This window comes from Salmo trutta, chromosome 30 (assembly GCF_901001165.1).
Source record: "Salmo trutta chromosome 30, fSalTru1.1, whole genome shotgun sequence".
Lineage (NCBI taxonomy): Eukaryota > Metazoa > Chordata > Actinopteri > Salmoniformes > Salmonidae > Salmo > Salmo trutta.
The window spans coordinates 35846028-35868352 of NC_042986.1; the positions used below are offsets into that span (position 1 = coordinate 35846028).

The 22325-nt window shown below is 43.2% G+C and overlaps 1 protein-coding gene across 3 annotated transcripts in view; it reads right to left on the minus strand.

The window, feature by feature from the left end:
- The window catches only part of LOC115168576 (plexin A3-like), a 154573-nt gene that overhangs the window by 80716 nt on the left and 51532 nt on the right, over positions 1–22325 (minus strand). For all 3 annotated transcript variants that reach the window (XM_029723979.1, XM_029723977.1, XM_029723978.1), the window contains exon 4: positions 9668–9808. In XM_029723979.1, the coding sequence (XP_029579839.1) occupies positions 9668–9808 (141 nt within the window). The remainder of the gene's footprint in view (positions 1–9667; positions 9809–22325) is intronic.

A 22325-nucleotide genomic window follows, 5' to 3' on the forward strand; every position in this document is an offset into this window, starting at 1 on the left:
GGCATGGTAGTAGATACCAGGCACACCAACTGCAACGCTGCTGGGTTTTTCACGCTCAACAGTTTCCCGTATGGATTAAGAATGGTCCACCACCCAAAGAACATCCAGCCAACTGTGGGGAAGCATTGTAGTCAACATGGACCAGTATTCCTGTGGAATTTTTTTGACACCTTGTAGAGTCCATGCCCCAATGAACTGAGGCTGTTCTGAGGGCAAAAGGGGGGGGTTGCGTCTTAATATTAGGAAGGTGTCCTTAATGTTTTGTACACTCAGTGTATATGCACAGTACTGTTAAAGTTGGTGCATGAGAATAGCATCATCAACTGCCACATATCAATTGTTTAAAGTGGGCCAGTGTGAAAAGCAGAACTCTATCTTCTGTGGAGTTCATCTTTGATCCAGTTTATTTTACCTCCCTGGGATGACAACAAGAGGGTTATTATGGGGCTGAGGTGCACTCACGCCAAAACTCCCTGCAACGCTCTGCTCTGCCGGTCAGTGTTACCTATTCATTATTTATCTACCGCAATTCATTCAAATTTCATGAATACTGAAGACATAAACAGGAGGCAGGCTCTGTAGAGGGATGTACTGTCTAGGAAGCATACATCTCAGTGCAGGAGTTCAGCCACATATTGCAGGAGGCAGGCTCTGTAGAGACATAAGCAGGAGGCAGGCTCTGTAGAGGGATGTACTGTCTAGGAAGCATACATCTCAGTGCAGGAGTTCAGCCACATATTGCAGGAGGCAGGCTCTGTAGAGACATAAGCAGGAGGCAGGCTCTGTAGAGGGATGTACTGTCTAGGAAGCATACATCTCAGTGCAGGAGTTCAGCCACATATTGCAGGAGGCAGGCTCTGTAGAGACATATGCAGGAGGCAGGCTCTGTAGAGGGATGTACTGTCTAGGAAGCATACATCTCAGTGCAGGAGTTCAGCCACATATTGCTGTGGCTTTAGAGAAGACGAGAAGAACCCACTGGGCACACACAAGTTGAATCAACGTTGTTTCCACGTCATTTCAATGAAATTACGTTGAACCAACATAGAATAGATGTTGAATTGACGTCTGTGCCCGACGGGAAGGCTCTACTTTTCATGCTTTTTCTTTAATCAGTTACATATAAATATATCTTAATACACATCCTGTATACAAAACAAATCAATAAGGAATCATTTCAAACATGCTTAAGCATCGGAGTGCCTCACATAGAATTCTTATGGAAAATATCAATATCTGGAGAGACCTGTCCGGGTTTACTCTCCCATGCAAGAGGAAGACCATTGTTTGAGTGAATGAGCTAGGCAGCACAGAGCGGTGCCATTCTCCTAATGTCTGAATACATTTGTTAATTCTGTCCATAAGGGATCCTCCTCTCCTCTGTGAGTCTGTCCTCGTGGCAACCCCACCCAGGAAGGAGGGGCTGCTCTATCATGTTCCCCTTCTCTCTGTAACATCAGTCTCTCTGTAACATCAGTCTACCTCCTAACATCAGTCTCTCTCTGTTTAACATCAGTCCCTCTGTAACATTAGTCTACCTCCTAACATCAGTCTCTCTCTGTTTAACATCAGTCCCTCTGTAACATCAGTCTCTCTTTAACATCAGTCTCTCTCTGTTTAACATCAGTCTCTCTCTAACATCAGTCTCTCTCTAACATTAGTCTCTCTGTAACATTAGTCTCTCTGTAACATCAGTCTCTCTGTAACATCAGTCTCTCTGTAACATCAGTCTCTCTCTAACATCAGTCTCTCTCTAACATCAGTCTCTCTGTAACATCAGTCTCTCTCTAACATCAGTCTCTCTCTAACATCAGTCTCTCTCTAACATCAGTCTCTCTCTAACATCAGTCTCTCTGTAACATCAGTCTCTCTGTAACATCAGTCTCTCTGTAACATCAGTCTCTCTCTAACATCAGTCTCTCTGTAACATCAGTCTCTTTTGTTACCAATTGTTTTCTTGGTGACTATGGTCCCAGCTGCCTTGAGATCATTGACAAGATCCTCCCGTGTAGTTCTGGGCTGATGCCTCACTGTTCTCATGATCGTTGCAACTCCACGAGCTGAGATCTTGCATGGAGCCCCAAGCCGAGGGATATTGACAGTTCTTTTGTGTTTCTTCCATTTGCGAATAATCGCACCAAATGTTGTCGCCTTCTCACCAAGCTGCTTGGTGACGGTCTTGTAGCCCATTCCAGCCTTGCGTAGGTCTACAATCTTGTCCCTGACATCCTTGGAGAGCTCTTTGGTCTTGGCCATGGTGGAGAGTTTGGAATCTGATTGATTGATTGCTTCTGTGGACAGATGTCTTTTTTACAGGTAACAAGCTGCGGTTAGGAGCACTCCCTTCAAGAGTGTGCTCCTAATCTCAGCTCGTAACCTGGATAAAAGACACCTGGGAGCCAGAAATCTTTCTGATTGAGAGGGGGTCAAATACTTATTTCCCTCATTAAAATGCAAATCAATTTATAACATTTTTGACATGCGTTTTTCTGGATATTTTTGTTGTTATTCTGTCTCTCACTGTTCAAAGAAACCTACCATTAAAATTATAGACTGATCCTGTCGAACAACAGTCTCTCTCTAACATCAGTCTCTCTGTAACATCAGTCTCTCTGTAACATCAGTCTTTCTATAACATCAGTCTCTCTATAACACAAGTCTCTCTCTGTAACAACAGTCTCTCTCTAACATCTGTCTCTCTGTAACATAAGTCTCTCTGTAACAACAGTCTCTCTCTAACATCTGTCTCTCTGTAACATAAGTCTCTCTGCCTTCCCTGTGGTTCAGTTGGTAGAGCATGGTGTTTGCAACGCCAGCATGGTGTGTGCAACGCCAGGGTTGTGGGTTCGATTGCCACGGGGGCTCAGTACAAAAAAATGCATGAAATGACATGTATGCATTCACTACTGTAAGTCGCTCTGGATAAGAGCGTCTGCTAAATGACTAAAATGTAATGTAAAATCAGTATCTCTCTGTTTAACATCAGACACTCTGTAACATCAGTCTCCCTCTAACATCAGTCTCTCTATAACATAAGTCTCTCTCTGTAACATCAGTCTCTCTATAACATAAGTCTCTCTCTGTAACATCAGTCTCTCTCTGTCCAACAACAGTCTCTCTGTCCAAAATCAGTCTCTCAGTCCAACAACAGTCTCTCTGTCCAACAACAGTCTCTGTAGCATCAGTCTCTCTGTAGCGTCAGTCTCTCTGTAGCGTCAGTCTCTCTCTAACGTCAGTCTCTCTCTAACGTCAGCCTCTCTCTAACGTCAGCCTCTCTGTCCAACAATGGTCTCTCTCTAACATCAGTCTCTCTGTAACAACAGTCTCTCTGTAACAACAGTCTCTCTGTCCAACAATGGTCTCTCTCTAACATCAGTCTCTCTGTAACATCAGTCTCTCTGTAACATCAGTCTCTCTGTAACAACAGTCTCTCTGTAACAAGTCTCTCTGAAACAACAGTCTCTCTCTAACATCAGTCTCTCTGTAACAACAGTATCTCTGTAGCATCAGTCTCTTTGAAGCATCAGTCTCTTTGAAGCATCAGTCTCTCTCAAACATCAGTCTCTCTCTGTTTAACATCAGTCTCTCTCTGTTTAACATCAGTCTCTCTCTAACATCAGTCTCTCTCTAACATCAGTCTCTCTCTAACATCAGTCTCTCTCTAACATCAGTGTCTCTGTAACATCAGTGTCTCTGTAACATCAGTGTCTCTGTAACATCAGTCTCTCTGTCCAACAACAGTCTCCCTCTCTAACATCAGTCTCTCTCTAACATCAGTCTCTCTCTGTTTAACATCAGTCTCTCTCTGTGTAACATCAGTCTCTCTATAAAATAAGTCTCTCTCTGTTTAACATCAGTCTCTCTCTGTTTAATATCAGTCTCTCGCTGTAACAACAGTCTCTCTTTAACAACAGTCTCTCTATAACAACAGTCTCTCTATAACAACAGTCTCTCTATAACAACAGTCTCTCTATAACAACAGTCTCTCTGTCCAACAACAGTCTCTCTGTAACATCAGTCTCTCTGTAACATCAGTCTCTCTGTAACATCAGTCTCTCTGTAACATCAGTCTCTCTGTAGCATCAGTCTCTCTGTAGCATCAGTCTCTCTGTAGCATCAGTCTCTCTCTGTAAAACATCAGTCTCTCTCTGTTTAACATCAGTCTCTCTCAAACATCAGTCTCTCTCAAACATCAGTCTCCCTCTGTAACATCAGTCTCTCTATGTTTAACATCAGTCTCTCTGTAACATCAGTCTCTCTGTAACATCAGTCTCTCTCTGTAACATCAGTCTCTCTCTGTAACATCAGTCTCTCTATGTTTAACATCAGTCTCTCTGTAACATCAGTCCCTCCGTAACATCAGTCTCTCTCTGTAACATCAGAGACTCTGTAACATCAGACTCTCTGTAACATCAGTCTCTCTGTAACATCAGTCTCTCTCTGTAACATCAGAGACTCTGTAACATCAGTCTCTCTCTAACATAAGTCTCTCTCTAACATAAGTCTCTCTCTGTGTAACATCAGTCTCTTTTAACATCAGACTCTCTCTCTGTCCAACAACAGACTCTCTGTCCAACATCAGTCTCTCAGTCCAACAACAGTCTCTCTGTCCAACAACAGTCTCTCTGTAGCGTCAGTCTCTCTGTAGCGTCAGTCTCTCTCTAACGTCAGCCTCTCTCTAACGTCAGCCTCTCTCTAACGTCAGCCTCTCTCTAACGTCAGCCTCTCTCTAACGTCAGCCTCTCTCTAACGTCAGCCTCTCTGTCCAACAATGGTCTCTCTCTAACATCAGTCTCTCAGTCCAACAACAGTCTCTCTGTCCAACAACAGTCTCTCTGTAGCATCAGTCTCTCTGTAGCGTCAGTCTCTCTGTAGCGTCAGCCTCTCTCTAACGTCAGCCTCTCTGTCCAACAATGGTCTCTCTCTAACATCAGTCTCTCTCTAACGTCAGTCTCTCCGTAACATCAGTCTCTCTGTAACCTGTCTCTCCGTAACATCAGTCTCTCTCTGTAACATCAGTCTCTTTTAACATCAGACTCTCTGTAACATCAGTCTCTCTGTCCAACAAGTCTCTCTGTCCAACAACAGTCTCTCTGTAACATCAGTCTCTTTCTAATATCAGTCTCTCTCTAACATCAGTATCTCTGTAGCATCAGTCACTCTGTAACATCAGTCTCTCTCTTACATCAGTCTCTCTGTAACATCAGTCTTTCTCTAACATCAGTCTCTCTCTAACATCAGTCTCTCTCTAACATCAGTCTCTCTCTAACATCAGTCTCTCTCTAACATCAGTCTCTCTGTCACATCAGTCTCTCTGTCACATCAGTCTCTCTGTCACATCAGTCTCTCTGTTAAACATCAGTCTCTCTCTGTTAAACATCAGTCTCTCTCTGTTAAACATCAGTCTCTCTCTTTTAAACATCAGTCTCTCTCTATAACATCAGTCTCTCTCTGTAACATCAGTCTCTCTGTAACCTGTATCTCTATAATATAAGTCTCTCTCTTTAACATCAGACTCTCTGTAACCTGTCTCACTCCAGAAGGCGTATTTTCTTCTGTTGAAGCCATTCTTTTGTTGATTTACTTCTGTGTTTTGGGTCGATGTCCTTTGCATCACCCAACTTCTGTTTAGCTTCAATTGGCGGACAGATAGCCTTACATTCTCCTGCAAAATGTCTTGATAGACTTGGGAATTCATTTTCCCATCAATGATAGCAAGCTGTCCAGGCCCTGAGGCAGCAAAGCAGCCCCAAACCATGATGCTCCCTCCACCATACTTTACAGTTGGGATGAGGTTTTGATGTTGGTGTGGTGTGCCTTTTTTTCTCCACACATAGTGTTGTGTGTTCCTTCCAAACAACTCAACTGTAGTTTCATCTGTCCACAGAATATTTTGCCAGAAGCACTGTGGAACACCCAGGTGCTCTTTTGTGAACTTCAGACATGCAGCAATGTTTTTAATGGACAGCAGTGGCTTCTTTCGTGGTGTCCTCCCATGAACACCATTCTTGTTTAGTGCTTTACGTATCGTAGAGTCATCAACAGAGATGTTAGCATGTTCCAGAGATTTATGTAAGTCTTTAGCTGACACTAGGATTCTTCTTAACCTCATTGAGCACTATGCACTGTGCTCTTGCAGTCATCTTTGCAGGATGGCCACTCCTAGGGAGAGTAGCAACAGTGCTGAACTTCCTCCATTTATAGACAATTTGTCTTACCATGGACTGATGATCACCAAGGCTTTTAGAGATACTTTTGTAACCCTTTCCAGCTTTATGCAAGTCAACAATTGTGCAGACTCAATTGTCCTGAGTCATTGCAGGCAATCTCAACGCTGTGCGTTACAGGGAAGACATCCTCCTCCCTCATGTTGTACTCTTCCTGCAGGCTCATCCTGACATGACCCTCCAGCATGACAATGCCACCAGCCATACTGATCGTTCTGTGCATGATTTCCTGCATGACAGGAATGTCAGTGTTCTGCCATAGCCAGCGAAGAGCCCGGATCTCAATCCCATTGAGCACATCTGGGACCTGTTGGATTGGAAGGTGAGGGATAGGGCCATTCCCCCCAGAAATGTCTGGGAACTTGCAGGTGCCTTGGTGGAAGAGTGGGGTAACATCTCACAGCAAGAACTGGCAAATCTGGTGCAGTCCATGAGGAGATGCACTGCAGTACTTAATGCAGCTGGTGGCCACACCAGATACTGACTGTTACTTTTGATTTTGACCCCCCCCCTTTGTTCAGGGACACATTATTACATCTCTGTTAGTCACGTGTCTGTGGAACTTGTTCAGTTTCTGTCTCAGTTGTTGAATCTTGTTATGTTCATACAAATATTTACACATGTTAAGTTTGCTGATATTAAACGCAGTTGACAGTGAGAGGACGTTTATTTTTTGCTGAGTTTATATATGTATGTATTCATATATATCTACTAATATCTACTATATCTACTAATATCTACTACTAATATCTACTGATATCTACTAATATCTACTAATAATATATATATCTACTAATAATAAATATATATATATATATATATATATATACAGGCGTGGCCAAATGTTTTGAGAATGACACAAATATTAATTTCCACAAAGTTTGCTGCTTCAGTGTCTTTAGATATTTTTGTCAGATGTTACTATGGAATACTGAAGTATAATTACAAGCATTTCACAAGTGTCAAAAGCTTTTATTGACAATTACATGAAGTTGATGCAAAGAGTCAATATTTGCAGTGTTGACCCTTCTTTGTCAAGACCTCTGCAATCCACCCTGGCATGCTGTCAATTAACTTCTGGGCCACATCCTGACTGATGGCAGCCCATTCTTGCATAATCAATGCTTGGAGTTTGTCAGAATTTGTGGGTTTTGCTTGTCCACCTGCCTCTTGAGGATTGACCACAAGTTCTAAATGGGATTAAGGTCTGGAGAGTTTCCTGGCCATGGACCCATAATATCGATGTTTTGTTCCCCGAGCCACTTAGTTATCACTTTTGCCTTATGGCAAGGTGCTCCATCATGCTGGAAAAGGCATTGCTCGTCACCAAACTGTTCCTGGATGGTTGGGAGAAGTTGCTCTCGGAGGATGTGTTGGTACCATTCTTTATTCATGGCTGTGTTCTTAGGCAAAATTGTGAGTGAGCCCACTCCCTTGGCTGAGAAGCAACACCACACATGAATGGTCTCAGGATGCTTTACTGTTGGCAGGACACAGGACTGATGGTAGCGCTCACCTTGTCTTCTCCGGACAAGCTTTTTTTCCGGATGCCCCAAACAATCAGAAAGGGGATTCATCAGAGAAAATGACTTTACCCCAGTCCTCAGCAGTCTAATCCCTGTTTTGCAGAATATTTGCAGAATATCAGTCTGTCCCTGATGTTTTTCCTGGAGAGAAGTGGCTTTTTTGCTGCCCTTCTTGACACCAGGCCATCCTCCAAATGTCTTTGCCTCACTGTGCGTGCAGATGCACTCACAACTGCCTGCTGCCATTCCTGAGCAAGCTCTGTACTGGTGGTGCCCCGATCCCGCAGCTGAATCAACTTTAGGAGACGGTCCTGGCGCTTGCTGGACTGTCTTGGGCGCCCTGAAGCCTTCTTCACAACAATTGAACCGCTCTCCTTGAAGTTCTTGATGATCCGATAAATGGTTGATTTAGGTGCAATCTTACTGGCAGCAATATCCTTGCCTGTGAAGCCCTTTTTTGTGCAAAGCAATGATGACGGCACGTGTTTCCTTGCAGGTAACCATGGTTGACAGAGGAAGAACAATTATTCCAAGCATCACCCTCCTTTTGAAGCTTCCAGTCTGTTATTCAAACTCAATCAGCATGACAGAGTGATCTCCAGCCTTGTCCTCGTCAACACTCACACCTGTGTTAACGAAAGAATCACTGACATGATGTCAGCTGGTCCTTTTGTGGCAGGGCTGAAATGCAGTGGAAATGTTTATTGGGGATTCAGTTCATTTGCATGCAAAGAGGGACTTTGCAATTAATTGCAATTGATCTGATCACTCTTCATAACATTCTGGAGTAAATGCAAATTGCCATCATACAAACTGAGGCAGCAGACTTTGTGAAAATTAATATTTGTGTCATTCTCAAAACTTTTGGCCACGACTGTAGACACACACATATATATATACACATACACACAAATCATATCTCTTCATTTTGACTACGCAGACCTTTTCTAAATCAGAAAGACAAGTCTTCTCATTGGAGGACTGTCTCTCTTTACTTCGTTATTTCTGAGACATGCTGACGGTAAAAAGTAAAAGGCTAAAGATCAAATCTTTGTGATAACTGCACAACGACAGCAATTCATCCTTCCTTTCAATAAACTGCTTGATTATGAAGAAAACTAATAAGCTGATAGATGTATTATGCAGGGCAGTGGCATTATTAATGCGTGCAGCTTTATGTACTGTGTGTAGGAGGATTTCTTCTAGTCAACTGCAGAGGAACTTGGTGTGTTAACCTTCCTATCCTCTGTACAATAAGACCTCTTAGAATAGAGCTATTCTGCAAGCCTCTCCATGGAGACACGTCCCTAAAGTTCCCTAATAGGGAACCAGCTGAGGCAGAATTCAAAGACATTGAACTGGTGTTTCATATTCTGTCTTCCAGTCGTGCAGATGTTAAAACAACATACCTGAAATTCCGGTTGGGTTTTAAAACAAAGCAGACTGTTGACAGTGCCTGGGTCTAATTCAATTCCTTTTGACAAACGTATCTTTTATAATTCCAAGATAGGTCTTCATAGCGCAGAACAAATGTTTTCACACGCATTATGAATGGGACTGTGAAACAAAAGCAGATATCTGGAGAAGTAAATCAGTTAGAGATAGTCTGTATACACATTCAACTTATATTACCATTACATAAAGGTTTGAGAATCTCTGAAAGTAAGACAACACTGTATTAAACTCAGCGGTGTTTAATGCTGGAACATTCCACAACGGACAAGTTCATAATCTTTCATTCTCTCATCCTGAAATAAACCTATTGATCGACTTTGGTGGTCAATGCTTTATTCTACATTTTACATTTTACATTTTAGTCATTTAGCAGACGCTCTTATCCAGAGCGACTTACAGTAGTGAATGCATACATTTCATACATGTTTTTTATCTATCTGGTGTGTGTGTGTCTCTCACCTGTTTGTCACTTAGCATGTAGATGTGTTGGTAGTCAGGGCTGAAGACCATGTCCCGCAGAATAGGTTTCCCTTCATCCACTGTAACAGTCTCATACAGCATAGCACTCTGGGACGGGGGAGGTATGCCATCTACTCGGATCTGAGGGAAAATGAGACAGATATTTAAACAAATTGCAAAATAATTTCATACTTTTTTTCAGATTATTAGAAGAGTCACGACAATGTAATATTTGTTGTGAATATTTTTTTGTGAACTATACATGGGGAACATTTTCAAAGTTTGGAAACAGAAACATTATTTTGATTTTGCTTTGAATCAGACACAAACAACATTCCCCAAACCTCCCACAAATCCTCAGCTCTTTCACTGACCTAGAAAATAAATTCTGAGGGATTCTGAATATGGATGGGAGGGGGGCTGGTGAGGAGGAATTGTCTCAATATGTAAGATCAGTAAAAAAAAATTTATTATGCTTACTATACAAAGTTACACACACACACACAACCCCCGCTGTTTCATCATTACCACCTTCTGTTTCCTTACACTGATAATTAGAACATTGAGCGGGTAAAGGAGTTCTAAAAATGTCAAATTCACATCATCTTTGATGTGATTGGGAATAAATACTCTGAGCTCTGACAACTGCAGTTATGGCTGCTGCAAAGCTCACCTATTTTCACATTCTTAATTTCAGAGGAAAAAAATGGCAGCTTGCTTTTCTGTCCTAATCAATTTTGACGGAAATATGACAGAGGGAGAAATGGAACGGTAAATAAACCAAATGAATGCTGAAATATAGAGGATTCCATTTTGAAAAAACATGGAATAGAAATGTAGATATTTGTGGAAAGATAAACTGGAGAAAATGTGAGGGTGACAAGCTTGGCTTTCTCCTAAATATCTGGGTCAGCCTGAAGTGACAAACATCGTTAGTCTGTTAATTAGCTGCCTCCTCATTGCTGCAGTCTTAGTAATTAGTGTTGACAAGGTGGCATCCATTAGTTGAACGCTGCCATATTGGGTGTCACGAGTTGCTGGCCAAGACGGAGACCATACCCCCCCAAAGCAGTGGAACAGCAGGGATGAAAATATGACGGTCATTGTCTGCGCTTTGTCAGTTCAAGTGATACCAGCTGCAGTCATCTCACACCCAGCTATCTGCTGTTACGTTCCTCATTTTCACAACTTCCAAATGCCTGCGTTTACCACAACAGACACAATTAGCATTTTTCTCCAGCAAGTTCTTCTCTTTTTTCTATCTAGGGCATCTGATAATTTATGAAATAGATCCTGGGGCTTATACCTCTGACACATGATCAAATAAGAGATGTTAAACCACTTTCCATGGCTGTTACGCAAGTCTATCCAGGCATTCATTGCTATGATGCAAAATGCTCTGATTCGCTGGAGAAAATCTTACTCATAAGTCGTTGACGTCGTGATCAATAGTTTCAGAATCCCATTTCATGGACTCATCCTCTCAATGTAGTGGGTTGGAATTATGGAGAAAAACTACATCCAACTGTATTTTCGTGCCAATTCCAAAATAGCGTAAAAACAAGGAAATGTAACTGAAACTAGGCCGCAATAACATAACTGAAACACTGCAGCATTACAAAACAACTAGCAAAGAACCACACAGAAAAAAAGCCAGTTCACAGTTAGCAAACTGCTGACATTGAAGCAGGTAAAGGAAAATAACCTGCCAACCTGCACACCATGCAGGACCTGCCGGGTCCATAGTAAGCCACTTTCTAACAGTTGACCTTTTATTGTGCCTGTTTAAAGACTTGGGAATATGTAAACACAGCAGAGTGAAGTCCTTGCCCTGGTTGATGCTGTAAAACCATGTGGCATACAGTTTGTCAGGCCTGATGGTACAGTACAGTTAGTTAGCCCTGTGGGAATATGACACGCTAAATCAGAACAATACCACTGATGTCATAAATCAAGGTTCATTGGACTAAATTAAAGCACTGTATTGTTTTAATGGAACAACAATTTGATTAAATCTTCCAAATTCCTAATTACTATTCTTCTTATTTGTGACCAGTCCCCAAGCCATTTCAGAATAACACTGGCCGTCCTGCAGCAACACTTCATGAAGATAACCCAGCTAAAGTACACAGTGTGGGTCTAGTTGTCTGCAGTCAGTACACTGAAACTACCCTACACAAGCCTCCAGAGAAAAGGACATAATGAAGGATGACATATTGCAACTACAGCTGAGTCTCTGGGAAGCTAATGTCCTCCTCGGTCTAGTTGGAGTGTTTGAAATGCAGAGTCCTTGCTGAGTGCTGACCTCTTGACAACATCAAACAGCTCAGATGAAGGTCATTGGAATTTAGATAAATATTACATTTCCTCCTGTCTCCCTGTGATTCAAATTTTGTCATGGTGGCAGGGAAAAAAATATGTCATGGTGGCAGGGAAAAAAATATGTCATGGTGGCAGGGAAACAACGATGTCATGGTGGCAGGGAAACAATGATGTCATGGTGGCAGGGAAACAATGGTGTCATGGTGGCAGGGAAACAATGATGTCATGGTGGCAGGGAAACAACGATGTCATGGTGGCAGGGAAACAATGGTGTCATGGTGGCAGGGAAACAACGATGTCATGGTGGCAGGGAAACAATGATGTCATGGTGGCAGGGAAACAATGATGTCATGGTGGCAGGGAAACAACGATGTCATGGTGGCAGGGAAACAACGATGTCATGGTGGCAGGGAAACAATGATGTCATGGTGGCAGGGAAACAATGATGTCATGGTGGCAGGGAAACAATGGTGTCATGGTGGCAGGGAAACAATGGTGTCATGGTGGCAGGGAAACAATGATGTCATGGTGGCAGGGAAACAACGATGTCATGGTGGCAGGGAAACAACGGTGTCATGGTGGCAGGGAAACAATGATGTCATGGTGGCAGGGAAACAACGATGTCATGGTGGCAGGGAAACAATGATGTCATGGTGGCAGGGAAACAACGATGTCATGGTGGCAGGGAAACAATGGTGTCATGGTGGCAGGGAAACAATGATGTCATGGTGGCAGGGAAACAATGATGTCATGGTGGCAGGGAAACAATGATGTCATGGTGGCAGGGAAACAACGATGTCATGGTGGCAGGGAAACAACGATGTCATGGTGGCAGGGAAACAATGATGTCATGGTGGCAGGGAAACAATGGTGTCATGGTGGCAGGGAAACAATGATGTCATGGTGGCAGGGAAACAACGATGTCATGGTGGCAGGGAAACAATGGTGTCATGGTGGCAGGGAAACAACGATGTCATGGTGGCAGGGAAACAATGATGTCATGGTGGCAGGGAAACAATGATGTCATGGTGGCAGGGAAACAACGATGTCATGGTGGCAGGGAAACAACGATGTCATGGTGGCAGGGAAACAATGATGTCATGGTGGCAGGGAAACAATGATGTCATGGTGGCAGGGAAACAATGGTGTCATGGTGGCAGGGAAACAATGGTGTCATGGTGGCAGGGAAACAATGATGTCATGGTGGCAGGGAAACAACGATGTCATGGTGGCAGGGAAACAACGGTGTCATGGTGGCAGGGAAACAATGATGTCATGGTGGCAGGGAAACAACGATGTCATGGTGGCAGGGAAACAATGATGTCATGGTGGCAGGGAAACAACGATGTCATGGTGGCAGGGAAACAATGGTGTCATGGTGGCAGGGAAACAATGATGTCATGGTGGCAGGGAAACAATGATGTCATGGTGGCAGGGAAACAATGGTGTCATGGTGGCAGGGAAACAATGGTGTCATGGTGGCAGGGAAACAACGATGTCATGGTGGCAGGGAAACAATGGTGTCATGGTGGCAGGGAAACAACGATGTCATGGTGGCAGGGAAACAATGATGTCATGGTGGCAGGGAAACAATGATGTCATGGTGGCAGGGAAACAATGGTGTCATGGTGGCAGGGAAACAATGGTGTCATGGTGGCAGGGAAACAATGATGTCATGGTGGCAGGGAAACGATGTCATGGTGGCAGGGAAACAATGATGTCATGGTGGCAGGGAAACAACGATGTCATGGTGGCAGGGAAACAATGGTGTCATGGTGGCAGGGAAACAACAATGTCATGGTGGCAGGGAAACAATGGTGTCATGGTGGCAGGGAAACAATGATGTCATGGTGGCAGGGAAACAATGATGTCATGGTGGCAGGGAAACAACAATGTCATGGTGGCAGGGAAACAATGGTGTCATGGTGGCAGGGAAACAATGATGTCATGGTGGCAGGGAAACAATGATGTCATGGTGGCAGGGAAACAATGATGTCATGGTGGCAGGGAATAAAGAGGAGGTATAGGTCTGCTTGTTTGGTTGCTCGTCTGCTATGGATTTGGATCGCTCATCAGGACTTCTTTCTAAGGGCCAATCATGTTTAGTTAGGCTGATTTCTATTCCTCTGTGAATCTGTATTCTCTGTCCCTCTCTTATTTCAGTTTGTTTAGATTTTTGCACTGTATCATGAATATGGTGAGAGATACTGTATATTATATAGATATTCTTGCATGTTTTCTGCAAATATGAAAATCAATTGATTATTTCCGTAACAACACTCACTGTTCTGTAAAATTGTACTTAATGAAAAAGAAAATCTTCATTTTTGATTACATTTGAGATATATAAAAAAACGACAACATGAATTTATCCCCTAATCCTTTTATTTAAATTTCTCCATATCCTCCAGATGGCGTTACAGGGGTAAGAGTAAATCAATGTAGCTACGTATTTGGTTCTCCATGCACCAGAATATAAACACTTTAGAGAAATCAGGGCGTTGTGAGAATTCTGATCTCTGTCCAGGGGCGTCATGCACCACAAACATCTAAGGGAGCACAAAGTACTGTATGTGAGGATGGCTGGTGGGTGGGAGTTTCAGGAACACCTGAAATAGCTTTTTCATGCAATCTCGAGCAATAATCATTATGCTTAATTCTATGTAAAAAAATATGTTCATTTTTCTGCATATCTAAGCATACCTTTTGAGCTATTTGTATCCTACTGACTGGTTGTCATTTTTTTTAAAGAAACTAAATATGCCTCTCTGCATCTCTGCTCAAAAGATTGAAAGGAATGTCAGTCTTATTCAGTACAGTGAGTCCTATTCACTTGGTTGCTTTTCTAATGTCTACCAACCTTGATGGCAGGCATGCCAGCTAAGATAGTGTTACATCTGCTCCTGCCACGCCCTCTACTGCTCATCCTGTGTCTCCTTGGCCTGCGCCACTCCCCCAGTATTCTCTCCCTCTCCCTCTGTGTGTGTGTGATTGTGTGGGCAGAGACAGGTGTGCTGGAGTCAGAGCAGATACCCACCAGCTGCAACCTGTTCCATAATCTAGACCTCTACAAATACTCAGTCCTGCCACTTCCACGCTGCCAGATCGTAATCTCTGCTCAGTCTACGCTTCTAGCTGTTTGTTACTGATAGAGCCTGTTGTGCCTGGTTTCCTTGCCTGATGCTATTTTCCTCTCCACTACAGTTCCGCCCGCTCTGACTCTGGTCCCTGTCTCCAGTTCCACGTATCATCATCCTGCTACCCTGTCCTGAATTCCCCACTCTATTACTCCCTTAGATTCCCCTCCGGACCTGCTTACCCTGTCTCCCCCCCTCTCGCTCCAGCCTCAGCCTCCGCACCTAGTTTCCTGCAACCCACCTGAGCTTCCTCTGACCTGCACTCCATCTCTACCCTGTGTGTCAATAAATACCTTGGTTACTTCATCCCAGTCTCCTCGTCTGAGTCTGCTCTTGGGTTCCCCTGTTCCACTCTGTGTAACAGATAGACAAGCTATATAGCTACTTTAACTTGATAGTCTGAAATGGATACTTGGAAGCTAGTTATGAGATTGGGAACCTACATGGGCTAGCTAAAGCCAACTTCCTAACATTTCTAAGTGGCTAGTGGTATTAGAGAAACAACATTAACAAAAAGTTTAACATTCTGAGGGGGCACATGCCCCCTATGGGCATGATGCATCTGTCTGTGTTCCAGGGCAGTGAGAATACACAGGCCGCTGGCCCAGGGCGCAGCCATACAAGCGAAATGTGGGAAAGTGATGACATTTTAAAAGGGCAACAAACATGTGAATTAATAAAGGTGGAACTGGATAGGGTAAGGAGCACTATGAATCAGAGGTCAGGCCAGGGGTTGTTGACTTAACTGGCAATCACAACAGGAAGGCTTGTCTGCCCTCAGGAGGAAAGAGGAGGCCATTCATCAGGGTGAAAAGAGAAAGAGGGAGGATGAAGGATGAGAGAAATTACACCATCTTAGTCCTTCATTGTAAAATGAAAATAGAAATTACTTAAGAGGGAAGGTACAATACCTCCCCCTTCCATCGACAGGAAGACATTTACTGTGAACACTGGAACTGTTAAAGTGCTTTACAGTCCATTTGTCAAATCCTTTCCTAAATATCAGTCACATTTCTGCCTGTGACAAATGGCAGGGACTCTAAATGTGGTCATATTAAGAAATGGCTTGAAAACAATCCTTTGGTAGGATTGTTTTTATTGAGTGAAGGGAGACTGGAACATACTATAGTGGTTTTCCACAAAGGGAATGCAGAAAATGTTTTATATTAGATCAACTCAATGTAATTCTTCATTTAGTTGCCCTCTATACAGAATTCTTACCGCAGACAGCAAGCACTGAATGCAGCTGAATTGAACTGTTCAACTATTTACATCATCTGTTTTACCTAGGGTTGCAAAGGGTGGGTATATTACTGGGAATTTTTGTATGGGGCTCCCGAGGGGCACAGCGGTCTAAGGCACTGCATCTCAGTGCTAGAGGCGTCATTACAGTCCCTGGTTCGATTCCAGGCTGTATCACAACAGGCCGTGATTGAGAGTCCCATAGGGTGGCGCACAATTGGCCCAGGGTCATCCGGGGTAGGGTTTGGTAGGCTGTCATTGTAAATAAGAATTTGTTCTTAACTGACTTGCATAGCTAAATCCAGGTTAAATTAAATATAAATCTGGATTTTATGTACTCTATCACAAGACATCTAGTGGCCATTTCGGGTACTTCAGATTATTACATTATCATCTCTGGCCCTCTCTCTGGCCTTATCACATGTAAAATATATTAAATAATTAAATAAGATTATAAAAATAAAATACAATAACAAAACTGTAAAATATTATCTTAAATATAAACCATCAACTTAGTGAATATGTAAAAAAAATGTAAAAAAATGTAAATGAATATCATTGGTGTTTAATATGAGGGTTTCAGCATGAAATATCCTTTATATTTTTTCTCGTAAATATGTGTTTGTTGTCAATGTTTTGGTGTCAAACTGGTGGCAGTTGTGAAAACAGTCAATAGTTGGATGAGTTGCAGAGGTAATTGAAAATGATGCCATTGTTGATTAGATGCTTTTTCATTAATTAGGCTATTTTCTCTTGAACCATATGCTGTATCTACTAGAAACTCATGGGCAATATGGATATCGATATAAAAAAATGAATACTATATATACTGCTCAAAAAAATAAAGGGAACACTTAAACAACACATCCTAGATCTGAATGAAAGAAATAATCTTATTAAATACTTTTTTCTTTACATAGTTGAATGTGCTGACAACAAAATCACACAAAAATAGTCAATGGAAATCCAATTTATCAACCCACGGAGGTCTGGATTTGGAGTCACACTCAAAATTAAAGTGGAAAACCACACTACAGGCTGATCCAACTTTGATGTAATGTCCTTAAAACAAGTCAAAATGAGGCTCAGTAGTGTGTGTGGCCTCCACGTGCCTGTATGACCTCCCTACAACGCCTGGGCATGCTCCTGATGAGGTGGCGAATGGTCTCCTGAGGGACCTCCTCCCAGACCTGGACTAAAGCATCCGCCAACTCCTGGACAGTCTGTGGTGCAACGTGGCGTTGGTGGATGGAGCGAGACATGATGTCCCAGATGTGCTCAATTGGATTCAGGTCTTTGGAACGGGTGGGCCCGTCCATAGCATCAATGCCTTCCTCTTGCAGGAACTGCTGACACACTCCAGCCACATGAGGTCTAGCATTGTCTTGCATTAGGAGGAACCCAGGGCCAACCGCACCAGCATATGGTCTCACAAGGGGTCTGAGGATCTCATCTCGGTACCTAATGGCAGTCAGGCTACCTCTGGCGAGCCATGGAGGGCTGTGCGGCCCCCCAAAGAAATGCCACCCCACACCATGACTGACCCACCACCAAACCGGTCATGCTGGAGGATGTTGCAGGCAGCAGAACGTTCTCCACGGCGTCTCCAGACTCTGTCACGTCTGTCACGTGCTCAGTGTGAACCTGCTTTCATCTGTGAAGAGCACAGGGCGCCAGTGGCGAATTTTCCAATCTTGGTGTTCTCTGGCAAATGGCAATTGTCCTGCACGGTGTTGGCCTGTAAGCACAACCCCCACCTGTGGACGTCGGGCCCTCATACCACCCGCATGGAGTCTGTTTCTGACCGTTTGAGCAGACACATGCACATTTGTGGCCTGCTGGAGGTCATTTTGCAGGGCTCTGGCAGTGCTTCTCCTGCTCCTCCTTGCACAAAGCCGGAGGTAGCGGTCCTGCTGCTGGGTTGTTGCCCTCCTACGGCCTCCCCCACGTCTCCTGATGTACTGGCCTGTCTCCTGGTAGCACCTCCATGCTCTGGACACTACGCTGACAGACACAGCAAACCTTCTTGCCACAGCTCGCATTGATGTGCCATCCTGGATGAGCTGCACTACCTGAGCCACTTGTGTGGGTTGTAGACTCCGTCTCATGCTACCACTAGACTGAAAGCACCGCCAGCATTCAAAAATGACCAAAACATCAGCCAGGAAGCATAGGAACTGAGAAATGGTCTGTGGTCCCCACCTGCAGAACCACTCCTTTATTGGGGGTGTCTTGCTAATTGCCTATAATTTCCACCTGTTGTCTATTCCATTTGCACAACAGAATGTGAAATGTATTGTCAATCAGTGTTGCTTCCTAAGTGGACAGTTTGATTTCACAGAAGTGTGATTGACTTGGAGTTACATTGTGTTGTTTAAGTGTTCCCTTTATTTTTTTGAGCAGTGTATATATTAATATTTTTTTAACAAGTTATTCAAGTGTAAATTAACACATTTACGATAGATTGATATAGATTTTCTGTTAATTACCAAAATTACTGTAGATTCCGGTAACTTTTTTAAATTACCAGTATCTTTGCAACCCATGTTTCAGTCAGTATAACATATGCATCCTAAAGCTGCAAATGAAATGCTCAGGGTTATTCGTACAAGAAAATCCACTGAGTGGTCAGTTTATGGGGTGGCAGGTAGCCTAGTGGTTAGACTGTTGGATTAGTAACCGAAAGGTTGTGAGATTGAATCCCTGAGCTGACGAGGTAAAAATCTGTTGTTCTGCCCCTGAACAAGGCAGTTAACCCACTGTTCCTAGGCTGTCATTGAAAATAAGAATAGTCTTTTAACTGACTTGCCTAATTAAATAAAAGTAAAATAAATAAAAATATTAGGGACCTAACGTGTGCCAGGAAAACATTCCCCACATCAGTACACCACCGGCCTGTACTGTTGACTCCAGGCAGGATGGGTCCATGGACTCATGCTGCTTATGCCAAATCCTGACTCTGTCGTCAGTTTGACAAAACTGGAATTCGGCAGACGAGGCAATGTTTTTCAACTCCTCAATTGTCCAGTGTTAGTGACTGCGTACCCACAGAAGCCGCTTCTTCTTGTTTATAGTTGTGGTAGTCTGCTGCAATAGCCTATCCTTGACAAGTGAGTTGTGCGTTCCGAGATGTCGTTCTGCACACCAATGTTGTACTGCGCAATTATTTGTCTGTTTGTGGCCCGCCTGTTAGCTTACACGATTCTTGCTATTCACCTTGGACCTCTTTTATCAACGAGCTGTTTTCACCCACAGGACTGCCGCTGACTGGATGTTTCTGTTTGTCGCAGCATTCTCTGTAAACCCTAGACACTGTTGTGCGTGAAAAGCCCTGGAGGCTGGACGTTTCTGAGATACTGGAACCAACGTGCATGGCACTGACAATCATACCACACTCAAAGTCGCTTAGGTCACTAGTTTTGCCCATTTTAGGGTTCAATCGAACAGTAACTGAATGCCTCAGTGCCTGTCTGCCTGCTTTATATAGTAAGCCACGGTCACGTGACTCACTGTCTGTAGGGGCGATCCATTTTCGTGAGCGGGGTGGTGTACCAAAAAAACTGTCCGCTGAGTGTAGATAATAAAAGAGTTGAACACAATAACCATGGTCTATGCCCTCTAAATCCTGACCAAATAATTCCTGCTGCCACAATGTGACTATAGCTAATGAACATTCTGGAGGACCAGAGAATACGCTTGGGATACACTACTGCCCTTATCTTCTGTATACCACCCTTACCCTGTCACAACACAACTGATTGTCTCAAACGCATTAAGAAGGAAATTCCACAAATTAACTTTTAACAAGGCACATCTGTTAATTGAAGCTGGTGGAGAGAATGCCACGAGTGTGCAAAGCTGTCATCAAGGCAAAGGGTGGCTACTTTGAAGAATCTCAAATATAAAATATATTTTGATTTGTTTAACATTTTTCTGGTTACTACATGATTCCATATGTGTTATTTCATAGTTTTGATGTCTTCACTATTATTATACAATGTAGAAAATAGTACAAATAAAGAAAAAAACCTTGAATGAGCATACTTTGGACTGGTATTGTATATTCAATCCTCTGGTTTCTGTTCAAAGTTGCATATAGCTTGTCTTACACCCAGGTCAACTTCGCAAAATGCCTCAGCATTATGTAATAAATGTAAAACAGACATTAAAAGCATTGCCTTTGGACGAGCCCTATGCACTGATACTCTGATCATAAATATCTAACCTTTTCTCCAAAGCGTTCAATAAAAGCTGGGTACCTGGGCCAGATGTGGCCATTCCTGCCTCTAAAGGTGTGACTGGGGATAGGAATGACAGATGTCTCGATCCCTTGGCAGAGGTCAGTTTCCCTCGCTGGAGAGAGTGCTGACACTTTTAAGTGTTTAAAGGGAATCTGACTGAGCAAGATCCTGGAGAGTATTTAGCAATAACAGTCAGATTGGAGCTCCAGTAAAATATGGAATGCAACAATGACACATGAGAAAAGGAAGGAATGAGAGACGAATGCTATTACCTTTTCCTTTTTAGTTTGCCATGTATTGTATTTTATGTTAAACGTCATCAAAGACAAGGATTTTGTTAAAAAAAAAATCAGATATGAAAAGTAACAGTATCACTTGAATACAGTCGTGGCCAAAAGTTTTGAGAATGACATAAATATTAATTTCCACAAAGTTTGCTGCTTCAGTGTCTTTAGATATTTTTGTCAGATGTTACCATTGAATACTGAAGTATAATTACAAGCATTTCATAAGTGTCAAAGGCTTTTATTGACAATTACATGAAGTTGATGCAAAGAGTCAATATTTGCAGTGTTGACCCTTCTTTGTCAAGACCTCTGCAATCCACCCTGGCATGCTGTCAATTAACTTCTGGGCCACATCCTGACTGATGGCAGCCCATTCTTGCATAATCAATGCTTGGAGTTTGTCAGAATTTGTGAGTTTTTGTTTGTCCACCCGCCTCTTGAGGATTGACCAATGGGATTAAGGTTCTCAATGGGATTAAGGTCTGGGGAGTTTCCTGGCCATGGACCCAAAATATCGATGTTTTGTTCCCCGAGCCACTTAGTTATCACTTTTGCCTTATGGCAAGGTGCTCCATCATGATGGAAAAGGCATTGTTCGTCACCAAACTGTTCCTGGATGGTTGGGAGAAGTTGCTCTCGAAGGATGTGTTGGTCACATTCTTTATTCATGGCTGTGTTCTTAGGCAAAATTTTTAGTGAGCCCACTCCCTTGGCTGAGAAGCAACCCCACACATGAATGGTCTCAGGATGCTTTACTGTTGGCATGACACAGGACTGATGGTAGCGCTCACCTCGTCTTCTCCGGACAAGCTTTTTTCCAGATGCCCCAAACAATCGGAAAGGGGATTCATCAGAGAAAATGACTTTACCCTAGTCCTCAGTGGCTTCTTTGCTGTCCTTCTTGACACCAGGCCATCCTCCAAAAGTCTTCACCTCACTGTGCATGCAGATGCACTCACAACTGCCTGCTGCCATTCCTGAGCAAGCTCTGTACTGGTGGTGCCCCGATCCCGCAGCTGAATCAACTTTAGGAGACGGTCCTGGCGCTTGCTGGACTGTCTTGGGCGCCCTGAAGCCTTCTTCACAACAATTGAACCGCTCTCCTTGAAGTTGTTGATGATCCGATAAATGGTTGATTTAGGTGCAATCTTACTGGCAGCAATATCCTTGCCTGTGAAGCCCTTTTTGTGCAAAGCAATGATGACGGCACGTGTTTCTTTGCAGGTAACCATGGTTGACAGAGGAAGAACAATGATTCCATGCACCACCCTCCTTTTGAAGCTTCCAGTCTGTTATTCGAACTCAATCAGCATGACAGAGTGATCTCCAGCCTTGTCCTTGCCAACATTCACACCTGTGTTAACGAGAGAATCACTGACATGATGTCAGCTGGTCCTTTTGTGGCAGGGCTGAAATGCAGTGGAAATGT